This window comes from Thalassophryne amazonica, chromosome 10 (genome assembly GCF_902500255.1).
Source record: "Thalassophryne amazonica chromosome 10, fThaAma1.1, whole genome shotgun sequence".
Classification (NCBI taxonomy): Eukaryota; Metazoa; Chordata; class Actinopteri; order Batrachoidiformes; family Batrachoididae; genus Thalassophryne; species Thalassophryne amazonica.
In genome coordinates this window covers 31,112,238-31,126,426 of record NC_047112.1, presented here as the reverse complement: position 1 = coordinate 31,126,426, position 14,189 = coordinate 31,112,238, and the positions used below count along the sequence as shown (strand labels likewise).

General features: G+C 39.8%; 2 protein-coding genes across 6 annotated transcripts in view; both read right to left on the bottom strand.

Moving 5' to 3' along the window:
* Positions 1–2,413, bottom strand: part of eps15 (epidermal growth factor receptor pathway substrate 15) — a 119,052-nt gene extending 116,639 nt beyond the window's left edge. For all 5 annotated transcript variants that reach the window (XM_034179702.1, XM_034179703.1, XM_034179706.1 and 2 more), the window contains exon 1: positions 2,342–2,413. In XM_034179702.1, coding sequence (XP_034035593.1) covers positions 2,342–2,368 — 27 coding nt within the window. In that variant the 5' untranslated portion in view covers positions 2,369–2,413. The remainder of the gene's footprint in view (positions 1–2,341) is intronic.
* Positions 2,414–2,578: 165 nt separating this feature from the next.
* Positions 2,579–13,021, bottom strand: calr (calreticulin). Its single transcript, XM_034179701.1, has 9 exons — positions 12,847–13,021; positions 12,468–12,569; positions 10,444–10,647; positions 9,873–9,967; positions 9,383–9,592; positions 9,154–9,267; positions 7,175–7,318; positions 5,286–5,378; positions 2,579–3,579 (listed from the first exon to the last, which is right to left on the bottom strand). The coding sequence occupies exons 1-9, from the start codon at positions 12,938–12,940 to the stop codon at positions 3,355–3,357; spliced, it is 1,281 nt and encodes a 426-aa protein (XP_034035592.1). The 5' UTR covers positions 12,941–13,021; the 3' UTR covers positions 2,579–3,354.
* Positions 13,022–14,189: the final 1,168 nt, after the last annotated feature.

Below are 14,189 nucleotides of genomic sequence, written 5' to 3'. Positions count from 1 at the left end.
CGTTAGAACTTTTAATCAGCTTGAATACACTTACAAGGCTTCATTTATAAAAATCCATCGAGAATTATGATGACAGGAAAAAAAAAAAAAAAACATCACAGTAAATGAACAGAATGGCATATTCTCCCCAAATTTCCACACTTTACATAAACCATTTTTTTTCTACCCAGGCATGTATGGGTTCAGTAAAAAGAGCAATTAAAGGGCTTTAAAACAAGCCTACTTTTATTAAAATCTGTTAACAAATAGCGACAATAGAGAGAGATAAGCAGCAGTTTGTCATAATTTCCCCAAATTTCTACATTTTACGTACGTTTTTTTCACCCACACATGCATAGGTTCATTGGAAAGAGCTTTCAAATGGCTTTAAAACAAGCCTACATTTATTAAAATCCGTTAAGAAATAGCGACGCTAGTGCAAAAAAAGCGGTCAGTTTATTATTGATGGTCTGCACATTTCCACCCTTAGTAATAGTGCCTTCCTGTCCTGAGCGACGCTAATAGACTGAAGTGCGCACGTCCATTCCAGTCTATTTCCATGGGTTCAACAGCTGTCACTCTAAGCAACCACGCCTCCAATTATGCATAACATTATTGCTTAAAATGTCTTAAACTAAGAAGCTAAATCCCTCCTCCATCGTACAGTTTTCATGGAGGGGAAAACTACAGAGACCCAACCAGTTTTTGTACCAAGCTGTAAACCTGTTCATTTCTTAAACTTGAACAGGAACCTCTTGACTTGAAGGGGAACCTGCTTGCTTTTGAAGCCAGCCCCGAGCAGCCAGTCAAGGAACTGCAACTTTTTCTTCTTCCAAGCAGGCTTCATCTGAGCCCATCAAAGTTTACCACTTGGTTAGATCAAGTTCAGGAAAATGACCATAGTGTCGCACCTCATGCTCCCTTATGATTCCTATAGTAAGCCTTATCCTTAACTAACCAATCATTTGACACAAACACATTCTAGCAGTCCCCAAAATTTTTATTTAGACATCTAGTACCAAAGACATTCAGTTAGTCTATGTTCACTGGTTAGCATCTGAGTCTCACACCCACAGATTAGATAGAACTTTATTGATCCCTTGGGAAGACTCCCCCAGGGAAATTGAGGTTCCAGCAGCATTGTATAGCAGCACACAGGGTAAGAAGCACAGTAGCGTCAAAAATTAAAAAAGAAAAATAGTTTGCAAATATAAACACAAACACACAATATAAATACCAGACAAACTAATCAATACTGGTTTACTGGCTACTAGTGTTCCAAGGACTCTTTAGAATTAGACATTCATGCAATACCTCTTCCTAGACATCTTTCAATTTAACAGGCTGACCTCCAGGAGACAAAATGTCACCACCAAGGTACTCTCTCAACAAGTTCAATACGTTCAGCATATTAAAAGCCTATAGCTTAGTTTTTATGCAGGACAAGTGCAGACCTAAGCAAACTCCTTTCTCAGGTTCTCAAGACCTCCAAACAAAAGAACCATTTACTCTACAAATATCAGCACATCATCTGCAAATATGGTCAGTAAACCTTTCAGCAGTCACTGGACTCCATAACCTCACCCAGTCCCTGTAAGCACTGATACAACACTTCAGAAGGCTAAAGGGAAATGGAATTCAGAAGGCTAGAGATAGATGCTACATACACGCTGGTACATTTCTGAAGACTACAAAGTAATGTTAGCCCCAACAGGTAATGTTAGCACATTTAATGGGACAACAGGTGAAGTTAGCTCACTTCAGAAGGCTAACAGGTAACGATGATCCACTACTGGAAGGTCCCGGTCAACCAAAAACACTGATCATTTTGTTTTATGCTGATTAACGACCCCAACAGCTATCAACCTACAGTACTAGTGAAGCAATTCCCCAACATCAGCCTATGAGAATAGCAAAGTTAGAAAGAACTCTGTAGTATAGAAACTGTCAGTGAAGCCACAACAAACCCATACATGACAAACACAACTAACGTTAGCTTGCAGCAAAGCACGGGAGCACGAAACACGATCATGCCACGTTATCCACGGAACTGAAACGGAACCGTGTGAGGATAATTGGTCGATATTAACTTTGTGGCTCTAGAGTAGTCGCACACTGCACACATTAGCTGTTAGCTAACAGGCTGGCTAGCTAGCTAGCTACGCCCTTACGCAGTCTCCAAAGAGATTAGGCAGAAACTTTTCACAGAGCAGGACTAAAACTTCCAAAGAAGGGATAACAGTCGAAGTGTAGTCACATTTCTGCTCGCCTACTTTAACCAACACCGCTGAAATGTCTCCCGATAGAGAAGTTAGAGAATACGAAGCGTTTGTGTTCGTTAAATTTGAGTTGTAAGTGTTACCTGAGTAAAAGACAGAGTGGCAGCCATGGTGTTTCTGTTTCCCGCTGCACTGCTGCCAGACGCCGACAGATGGCGCTGGAAAATCTGGCACTGGAATACTCATTTGTAATATTTAGAACTGCCTGCAGCCAAAACACTACCAGCTAATTAACGCTTAAAAAGCGGTTAATATTTTCTAATAGAATTTAATTTAGAAAAAAATATATAATTTCAATGTAATAAAGACACTTCTGGTCACTTCATTCCAATTTTTATTTGGACAATTTGCTTTTATTTAATAAACACAACTTGAAAATTTCACCCTTTAATTACAAAACATTTTTTACAAAAGGGACAGCTTTCAGTGTGTTTGGGAACAGTGTTGGGCTACAGCAGTGCAGAAACAAGGAACTGATTAAACCCATGAATGTGCACAGAATGATATCCTAGTCTGATTTACACACAACAGGCTATGTGGACTGTGTTAAAACTACTGGACAAAAGTTTGCATGGAATTTCATTTTAATGAATCACATTATTAATTTGTGCCCCCCGGTGGTAACAGAATGCTTCCTGAATGTACATGAGCATGTAAATGGTAAAATGTTTTTCAGGCAGACCACAAACATTTTCCAGTGTATTGGCTATACACCAAACAGCTTTTCATATAACAATATACTTCATTTAGAAAGAGAGGAGGAAAACAACAACAACAAAAAATTAAAAAGCCCCCCCCCCCCCCCCCACACACACAAATTTCTGCTTAACATAAAAATGCCATTTTACATTTATTAGGTACAGGATTTGGATCACTTCCACTTTTGATATTCCCCACATTGTCTTCATTCCTCATTAATTTTAATAGGAGTAGCATGTGGAAACAGAACAATAAGCTATTTCCATGCTTTGTAAACAAAAACAAAAAGACATCCCCAGCATGTCAGTCATGAGCACCCGTCTCCTCAGTCTCCATCCTGGTTAGTGTGGCTCACTGACACGCTCGAGCTCTTTAATAAGAAGTCCCTGCATGGAGTTTAGAATTCATCCTTCAACTTTAAACCTGTGCCTTTATCTTTCTCTGCATCCTCCTGCTCTTCCTCTTCTGCCTCTTCATCCTCCTCCTCCTCCTCCTCATCATCATCTTTTTCCTCTTCTTCCTCATCATCTTCTTTTGCCTCATCATTCCGCTTCTTATCCTCTTCCTCGCGTTTCTTTCTCTCATCTTCTTCCTGGCTTTCCTTCATCGTCTTCTCTGCATCCTGGAGAGGGAGAAAAACAATAACTAGAGCATCATGCTCGTAGAGCGTAAACCTCCGCCAACACTAGCTTCCAATTCTACAAAGTTTTACCTTGGAAAAAATTTTCAAGGTCAAAGTCCTGTTAGAAGTGGCTTTTCCTAGGCTACATTATGTGATCATATGTCAGGAGTATATATTTAGTTCATACACTTAAATCGATTTTTTTGTGGTGTTTGTTTTGTCCAACTTTTTTGGTTTCTGAATTCTTTTTCAGATAATTTTCAGAGATCATTAGTTATATCTGCTATGCACAATTTGTCATTGCTTTTTGGCACTTGGTTTCTGACTGATAAGACAAAAACAGGCATAAAACTGGAACCTCCATCCAATTTTGGTGGTGTAGATGAATCCATAACAGAAAAATGAGTGTGACTGAGGTACTGTCGATTGAGGTATAATGCAAAATCTACACCAAATGGGCTTTTCAGTATTAAATTCAAATGTCCACCAAATCTGGATCAAGTGATAGCGAGTGCCAGTCTGTACTTCACTTTCCAATATGAGAGTGATAGGGGCATGTTTGATTAAGATATAATGTAAAATATACATTAAATTTGGTTTTCAATGTTAAATTTAAATGGCCACAGAATCTGCAATCTGGATCAGATCAAACTTTGTCAGTTGATAAAGGATACCATCCTACATAATGCTCTCAAATATGAAAGAAATTTAATCTTTTTGACAGTTATAAATTTTTTAAAAATTCCTTCAATGTTAAAGGATAGAGATTTTGGATAGAGGCCCAATATTTGGATAGAGACACAGCGCAGCCGGTTTGCTCTGTGTCAGCCTGATCCCGTCGGATCTCAGAAGCTAAGCAGAGGAGGATCTGGTTAGTACTTGGATGGGAGACCTCTTTGGAACACCAGCGGCTGTGTGTGTCTCTCCAGGTAAAATGGAGTTGTGTCAGGAAGGGCATCCGGTGTAAAACTTGTGCCAATTACCAATGCGGATCTGGCTGTATCCGCTGTGGCGACCCCGAATAAAACCGGGAGCGGCCGAATGAACAACAACAACGTTAAAGGATAGAGATTTTTCCTGACTTTGACCTTGAAAGTTGAAGCAGTTCTTGCTTATCAGGATATGAATCCTCTGTAAAAAGTTCACGACAACATACAAAAAATCGTGGGTTCCAGTCTGTTCACAAAGAAACAGGGGCGAAAACAGGTTTAAAAAAAAAAAAAAGTTTATCTGAATGAGATGAAGCTCTGTAGCAGCAGTTCAGTCAATGTTACATCCACCAAGCTTTGAAATTAGGCTCTTTAGGATACAAGACAAGCAAATGCAAAATCACTTAAAGGCCATGATTTGAAGCTTGCTTCTGTTTTGAACAATAAAAACTAAATCGGGATGGATACATGAACATTTCCAAGTCACTGAAAATGTTTCAAAACGGCATTTACCTCAACCATTAAGAAATACAAGCAGTATGGTACTGTGGTAAATCAGTGACTTATTTGTGATTGTTCATAAGAAATGCTCTGTCAACTTAGACAAAGGGATTACTGAGAGGTGTAACAATTTTGAATAATCTAACAGACTAATTCATCCTACACAAGAACACACTTCTGTTGTATAACCACAAGTACAATATGAATGAAATATGATCAAAAGCAAAGTCTACATAGGGACTGTATAGCCTCATGCATGTAAACATTTGAGCTGACCTTAGACTTTCCCCATGTGCCATTGCCTACTTCTTCTGCCAGGTTTGGGTCATTAGTGATCAGGAAGTTGTCAAAGATAGTTCCAGACTTAACCTGTAAAAAAAAGAGGGGGGATTACATCAGAGAAATTTTTACCTTCAACATAGAGCTAAACATTTCAGACAGCAGGAGTATCATTGTAGATTAACGCCCTAACATCATCAAGCTACAAATAGCTGTTAAAAATGCAAATAGTTTGCATCCAAAAATTATATCAATAGTTTTCATCACGCTAATACCAGCACACATCTGAGATTATTCATATGGAGAATTCACCACACAAGTAACTAAATTATGACAGACATTTGTATTGTAAATCTAAAAAAAAATAAATAAATATGAGCCTTCACAGCAGCTGCAGCATCTGACCAACTGCAGCGACAACACACGAGACGTCACTCAAAGCGGTCACGCCCCTAATGTGTTTGATAACTGCTTTGTTTCCTAGCAAACGTGATTATGATGTCTAGTAAGTCCCTTTGGCTTCTCCCTCATTTTCACTCAGGCTCGCCACAGAGGATCTGAGGTGGATTGGTATGTTAATTTGGCATTTGGATGCCCTTCCTGTAACCGCTTGGCCACCATCCCTGTGATTATGATGTCTGAAAGACAACAAATATTTCTCAAGAATGTGTGAAATTTTGATTCAGTGGGTGCAATGCTGAGAAACGCTGGTTTCTCAGCATTGCAAAAGATAGCGAACCATGCTCTACGTTTTTTTTTTTTGGGGGGGGGGGGTCAAGCTCAAAACTTCTCAATCACCCCTCCTAACTTTGTTCCCTATCACCAAATATTAGAATATAGATTATTAACAATAGTTTGTTGTGTCCTAGACTAAACAGGATAGAGTTTGGCCAATCCCAATACTTTACCCACCAGTTCCCCCTTTCCCTTCATTTTCCACAATCAGGTGAATGTGCATAATGAAGGGAAAAGACAAAGCAATAGGACGAAGGGAAGTTTTGGGATTCTATTTCAATTTATTTAATTTAGATTGCACCAAATCATAACAAAGCTGCCTCAAGGCGCTTCACACAAGTAAGGTCTAGTCTTACTAACCATAGATTGGGCCTATGACAACCTTTACTGTCCACTACAGACTAGTGTGAGTGTATCTCATACAGCTTGTACCCTTCTCGATGGTTCTTGCATCTCATAAAACAGAGCAAAAGACTTTCTTCTTTGTGACTGATGGGCCTTTCAGAATACAGGCTACATTTCTTATTGATGGACAACATGACAGGTGTGTGTCAAACACTGCAAGACTACAAGGAGAGGTTCCACAAATTTCAACTTTGAATAATTAGATTCACAATCCAGATTGTTAACCATTACACCATGGAACTGCTGAAACAGGAGAAGAAACATGAGATATGAAATGTGGTCTCAGGCTTGGTATGCATTTGCCAAACAGGCAGCCTTTGCATTTTAATTAGATATCAAATGTTGCAGATTTAAAATCTGTGCAGGTTCTCATACAGGTGGCTTAGTGGTGAAGGTACATGCCATAGCTTTCAGGGTGCAGCTTGCAGCATCCCCAGCTTAGAGTCCCAGCCTGGGTGATTTATATTGTATCTCTCTACCTACGTAGTCTCCTGCTGTTCCTTCACCATATGTGTCAAAGACTGAAAAAGTCCAAAAATCTGTTTAGATCTAAGAGTGGTAAAGCAGCATTCCTCTTATGTGATGTGTAATGACAGCATCACATTACGATTCTATTCAAGGCTGCCTAGTGAAGTATAAAATGGTCTTATTTTTATGATGCTGCAGTGCTGGATAGGCATCAACTGACACCCAGAGCTTGTATACTGTATTGGAAGAAAACAAACTGGATAGCTGCTGCATCTCACCTGCCACAAGTCAAGCCCAATCACACCGATGCTGTCATACTTGTAGATCTCAGAATCAGCCGTGTACTCTGGGTTGTCAATCTCAGGGTGGATCCACTTGCCCTTGTAGGCAGGGTTGTCGATTTCTCTGGCTTTCCATTCACCCTGTGGAAAGCAAGCAAATACCAGACACAGTGAATATGAGTACAATCCCTTACACCAGCGTTTCCCACATTCTCTTTTTGTGCACCCTTATCCTGCATGTTTTCCATTTGTCCCTGCTCTGTTCACACCTGTACCAGCTGCTGAATATAGTAGTAAATCTGCTCCATCAGCTTTTTCCAATCTTGCTCAACTTAATTTCAGTTGGCTAGTTACAATGCATCATGAAAAGTCACACACAAAAAAATGGGGTCAAGAGACCCTGAAGTCCCTTGGACAAAGGAGTCATTTTGACCAAATATGGAGAAAGTGGCATTAAGTCAGTCATTTGTATGCATTTGTCTAAAATTATTTACCATTCTTTTGAAACCCACAAAGAGTGAATCAAAAAGTCTAACTTACCATGGCCAGATAGTCTCCTAATTACTATGAAAATATTTGTGTGAGTAGACTCATTCCAGGAATCTACATGCAGAATTACAGACAAAAAAGCAGTTTTTCCAGCAATAAATTGTGAAGTGTGCAAAATTTCATTTTGGCCCTTTTGTGGGACACTCAGAATGATTCAAGGAAAATAACATTTTTTCTTGCCTGTCGACAACCTCCAAAAGAATGTTTATGTAAAATCAAAGAAAAAGTTATTGAACAGATTTGGTGAAATAAATGGAACAGTATGGGGGAAAAAAGCATTATTTGCATTAGCATTATCTTTTTGGAGGCCCTGGGGGACCCAAACAGAAAGTCCAACTTACCACAACCAGACAATCCTCTAAGGAATATTTGTACCAAATTTCTGAAAAATTAATCAAACAGTTTTTAGAAAATAAGCCTATAAATCTTGATGGCATTTGTCCTGTGGACCTGTCCAAAAGGAAGAAAAGTGATCATCGCACTCCTTTTTTTGTGGAACAGTTTGCCCATTGATATACTGTAAGTGTCTGATTCTGCGGGCTCATTGAAGTCGATGCTAAAGACTTATCTGTAATTTAACAAACAATAAACTACAACAAATTTAAAAAAAGATTTTCCTTTCCTGCACAACAAAGCACAGCTGTGCAAATAATGTACAGAAGAGTAGGTCAATTGTCTTTGTATTCTTTTTAAAGCCTTCTTGTACCACTTTTGCAGTAGGGCTGGTATCTTTAGTGATGTGCAAGACCATCACATCTTTAGTGATGTGCAAGACCACCACTTTTCTTTTGAGCAAGAGAACATTAAGAGAGACCCTGAACAGATCAGGAAAACAGCACTACTAAATAAAACCGGCAGCCAACTTTGTTTCGAGGCAGACCGGATGCAAAGACTTGGATACTACAGCAGCACTTAGCTTTACACACTCTTCATAAAACAGCTTGTGGTGTTGCTGTAGATCAGGGTGAGCCTTTCATTGGATTCAGGTGTGTTGGAGCAGGGAGACAACTAAGAGTGTCAGGAAGGTGGCTCTCGAGGACCGAACTTGGCCACCCCTGCTGTAGATGATTAAAAATACTGGAAGTGCTTCTGCTTTTTGATACAGTTTGCTTATGGCAGCTTTTGCAGATAACCTCACTTTGATCCTCATCTGAAATCCTAAATCTGAATTTCTAAATTACAGAACAGTACCACCACCCCAACCCCCTTTCTACAAGCTAGCTCATCCACAATACTGCGAGAAAGTATTGTGAGAAGTGTCCTTCGTGAGTGATAGAGAAATAACTGTTTTCTATAGACTGACAGGAGCTCAAACTACTTTAAAGAAAAAAAATTGTCACAATGCAACATCAGAATAAATATGTAGGTACGCCTCTATATCTATATACCACCCAGCCTGTTGTAGTTGATGAGTTGTGGATTCTCACCTTGTAATCAGGGTTGGTGACCATGGGTGGCTCCCATTCTCCATCCATCTCTTCATCCCAGTCATCAGGCTTCTTGGCATCAGGATCTGGGATGTTTTCAGGTTTGTCCCAGTCCTACCACATACATAAAGGTGTAATGAGGACTACAATCAAAAGCATACTGGAAAGACAATTTATTTCCAAGTAAATACTGTTCTAACAAAAGACCTTATGATCTGAGTCGACTGACCTCTGGTTTCTTGTCTTCGGGATCAGGAATCTTCTCCCTGTCATCCCAGTCCTCTGGCTTTTTGGCTTCCGGATCTTTAATTTTTTTGGGAGGCAAAAAGTCCCAATCGTCCTCCAGATTCCCAGACTCCACTTTCTTATTGTCAATCTTAACCTCGTAAGTGTTGTCAGGGTTGACAATTAGCGTGTATAAATGGCTGTACTCATCATCCTGTATAACAAATAAAATCAGGAGCACTGTACAATTAGGTCAGTATTTAGTAACATTCTATACATCTAATGCATTTACAACTTGCAGAATACTCCTCGTGCCTCTTATTAAGTTTAGTTTCATGGTGTTTGGGGGTAGAGGGATGCTGCCACATTAAGTCAGAGAGCAGCATCCTTTGGGACATATCACTAATTGATATAAAGACATCATATGCCAATAGCACTTCTCAATTACACAAATGCTTTCATAATTTATTGGCTAAAAAGTGAAACTATCTCACCTTGCACCTGATGTCTTTGTTGATCAGATGGTTCTTGCCTTTGTAATTGAAGATTACATGAACCTTCTTTGTACCAGGACCACAAATATCAGGGCCTAAACAAGGTCAAACAAAAATGTTAAGTATCAATCAACACCACAAATTGACCAAAAAAAAGAAAGAAAGAAAAAAAAGAGTGAAATTAAAAAATGTTTACATACCAATTCATGTACATTATGACAGTAGTTGAATGACCAAATTCATAAATAAATATGTATTCTTCCACATAGTCATTTAGGAAGCAGAGTTTGTTTTTTGTCATATACAATTCATATTAAAATAATCACCCTAAATTTGACCGTCATCACACAGGGCATAAACACTAACTGAGGGATCTCCTGCCTTACTAAATGAGAGCAGGTGTCTTCTGCTTATTTTCTAACTTACCCTGCTCCACACATACCTAATGAACCTAATCAAAAGCTGAGAAATCCCAGAGATAAATAAATAAATAAATAAATTGGGAGTACAGCAGCCAGTAAACACAAACAAATGCATGGCAGGTGCTCTCCAGGAGCAGGGTTGTACTAACCAAACATGATGTTATAGGTGGAGTCTCCATGCATGTCTTCCTGGTTGAGGTCAGATGGGAACAGTTTGATGTATCCTCCACCACAGTCAATGCTTTGCTCATGTTTCACAGTAAACTGGATGACTAGAGGTTGGCCCTTATTGTTGAAGCCATCAAAACGGCTTGATAAGGCATAAAAACGAGCATCCTGGCTGGTTTGGAGACCTGGAAGGGAAACAACACAGCACCATACTCCTTTATTTTGAAATAAGCATTTAATTCCTACTTAATTTCAACATTTGTCAAGGTTGAATTTCCATCACTTCCAGGTTTACTACATCTTGGAGGAAGTTAGTTCAGAGAGATGTAACAAATGAGTCACAACACAGCTGTTGTACCTGGAATTTAAAAACCCACTGGGAGCTCAAAATAGCAGCAATATATTGTTAACCTACACACAATTGTCAATGCATCAGTGACACAAAACATTCTGAAGACAAAAACAACAACAAAAAAAAACCTTCACCTCAGTATCCCCCCACCCTAATTAAAAAGGATTACATCAATGCCAAGGAGTGCAACAAAAGGAAAATGTCAAGGGGACACCCATGTATTGCCTGGCTGTGGCAGATAGATGGCTACTTTCAGGAGGTGGAGATGGACCAGTGATCTGCCCGAGTGGTTGCCAACGAGGACGGTTCCATATTGCAGTGATGCATGGCACCAGCGCATGGGCCCACACCTGAGCTAATAATAAAATGCACAAAAATATGGTGGTGGTGGTGGTTGGGGGGGTATGGTTTGGGCTTAATTTAGAGCCCTACTACCAGTGCCCTATTGACACTCGTGTATTTCCTTTCACTGCAGAGACATTCCAGTCTGGTTTCCAACCAAAACATTTCCCAGAAACAGCTGCAGTCAAAGTTAGAGATGATGCCTTTCTTGCAGCACATACCAGCCTTCTCACATCCACATCTTTCTTGACCTCAGTACTGTCTCTGCTACAATGTCCTATTCAGACTGGTCAAAACACCTGCCTGACATTAGCATGAACAGCACTGTACTACTATGGTTCAGTTCATACATATTTGACAAGATACAGTTTGTACCAGGGGAAAACATTTTGTCAAAATTAGCACTAGTTACACACGGCATTCCTCAGGGATCAGTGCCAAGACCACATTTACTCAATATATGCTTCCTTCTTCTTGATAATATTTGCTGTCATTTTGGGGGGTAAATACCAGGACTGTCCCGTCCAATGCAGGACAGTTGGCAGTTCTGCAAATCCTTCAGATATTCAGCACCATGACTCTGAAACTCTTTGCCACCTCAAGCATTAAGATCTGCTTATCCAACTTCTGAGGACCATAATGGAAACATGTTTTTTTATGCTTTTCTGTACTATCCTTGGTGATTCATATGTGAAATGTGTATTACATATGCACTTTGACACATATACATGATACAAAATAAACTAAATCAGAAACTTAATATCACTATACTTTATTAAAGCCTTTCTAGTTACAATTGCAGAGTAGGTTGTTCTGTAGAATAAAAGTTGAACAACCTATCTGCATTGCCACCATGCACACAGGTATAAAACAGATACCCATCCAAGGGAAGTCATACACTCTCACCCACTTCAGGCTATGCTATCCAAGATTGGCAATGGGTAAATGGGCCTCCATGTGACTTAATTCAGGCTCTCCAACCGATTGTAATCTTTGGTCTTTTCCATAATCTATCTTTATATACGATGTATTATAAAGTTGCCTTTGTGTGCTCTGAAAGCCTTTTAAAAACACTGCCATCACACAGCGTAACTGTCAAAGATTAACAGTATGTGCAGACTTGATTAAAAGTTGTCCAAATATGAACTTAGCCTTTAAAGTCCCTTATGATTGTGCAATCAAGACGACACTGCAGGCAAACAGATGATGCACACCTGCAAGCTAAAAAAAACAATCATTAAATATCAGGAGAATTCACCATCTTGCCTGCAGGCAGAAAGATCCACAGGCAAAACCTGCAGGTTCACTCACCTTTGTCTTTTTCTGCGTCACCGTAGAACTTCCCTGCAGTCAAGACAAACTTGCCGTAATCTGCCTTGTGCTTTGATTCCACCCACCGACTCATCCAGGCATCTGCAAACAGGTTTATGTTGAGTTGAACAGAAGCTTTAGTCCTGATGATGATGTGGATGATGATGATGATGATGATGTGCTGGTGCAGGGGGGGGGGGATGGATGATGCACAGAGGAGGAAGGAGCCAATCACAAAGATCAAGGAGCTCCAGCTAAAGTATCAATTATCAAGGCAAAATTGCGGGTCGTTATTTCAAATATGATCCAATAAATTACAGCCATTGAAAAATAAACCGCACACATGATGGACGCAAAAAAGGACAGCGTTCTTTCTCACCTCCATCTTCAAAGTGCTCCCTGAAATAGACAGCGGACTGAGCCACAGCACAGCCAGCGGACACGGCCAGCAACAGCAGCGAGGCGCCTGTCATCCCGAGCGGCTAAACTCAAAAACACTACAACCACACAGGCCAATAACACTCGTCTAACAGTGACAGCAGCGTTACCGGTCGGTCGTGCCGTTCCGAAGTGAGGTTACAGAGCCGCGGCTCTCCTCTGGGCTCGGAACAGATGTCTGAATCTGATTGGACGGCGGCACTGAACCGAAAGCCGGAAGACTTATTCCTCTCTGCCAATCACATGCGACGTCGACTGACGAACACGACGCTGCGGCCAATGGAAGCAGACTACGCGTTGGCTTGATACACGCCCATGGAAGGATGATGCGTCGGGGCTGAGTCATGTGCAGCATGAATTTATTTCCAAATAAATGAAATAAATCAAAACATGCACATCATAAATAAAAGTGTCCGAAGATAAATCAAGTTTTTGGATAGGCTCTTGCAACTGGGTCTCACAAGTCTTGAAGACAGACGAACCCGAGGTGATTTGATTGAAATATATAACATTTTGCATGGCTTTGAGAATGTTGACACCACTGTGTTTTTCGAAATGAGAAGGTATACTGGCCTTAAGAGGCCATGAATTGTGCTTGGAAGTTAACAGATCTAGATTGAATGTGAGAAAAAAATTTCTTTAGTAACTGAGCAGTAAAGATTTGGAACAGTTTGCCCCCTGAAGTGGTCTTATCCTCAAGTATAGATATTTTTAAAGCAAATTATGATTTGTACTACAGTATAATGAATGCCACCAGATTTTAAAATTGTTAATAGCTGTTTTTATTGTTATGTTATGATGTGTCTTTATATACAATCATGTATACAAATATTTTACACAATAAAATGAATTATGAATTATATGGATTATGGGTTTTTTTTTCTAAAACGTATGTTAGCCCTCCAATTTTAGAAAAAAATTGTCGTGTTCATTTTCTGCCACGAGCTGTTTGGCAGTAGACCAAACAGCTCATCACACTCTTCCCTATCCTTGGCAAAGTCTTCCATCTCTGGATCCTGAAGCTCTTCCAGGCCAACTGAGAGATATAATTCCTAGAGGTGGGCGATACCGGGAATTTTGGTATTGATCCGATACCAAGTAAATACAGGCCCAATATTGCTGATATCGACACTGATACAGATACTTTTCATATTTAAGCTTCATAGATCCAAAGGATCCAAAAGACCTAGGATAGAATTTCGCCAAACGTTGTACGTGACAACAAAATACTTTATTATCACAATCAACATTTTTGTTTAAAAAATTATCACTCAACACAACTTA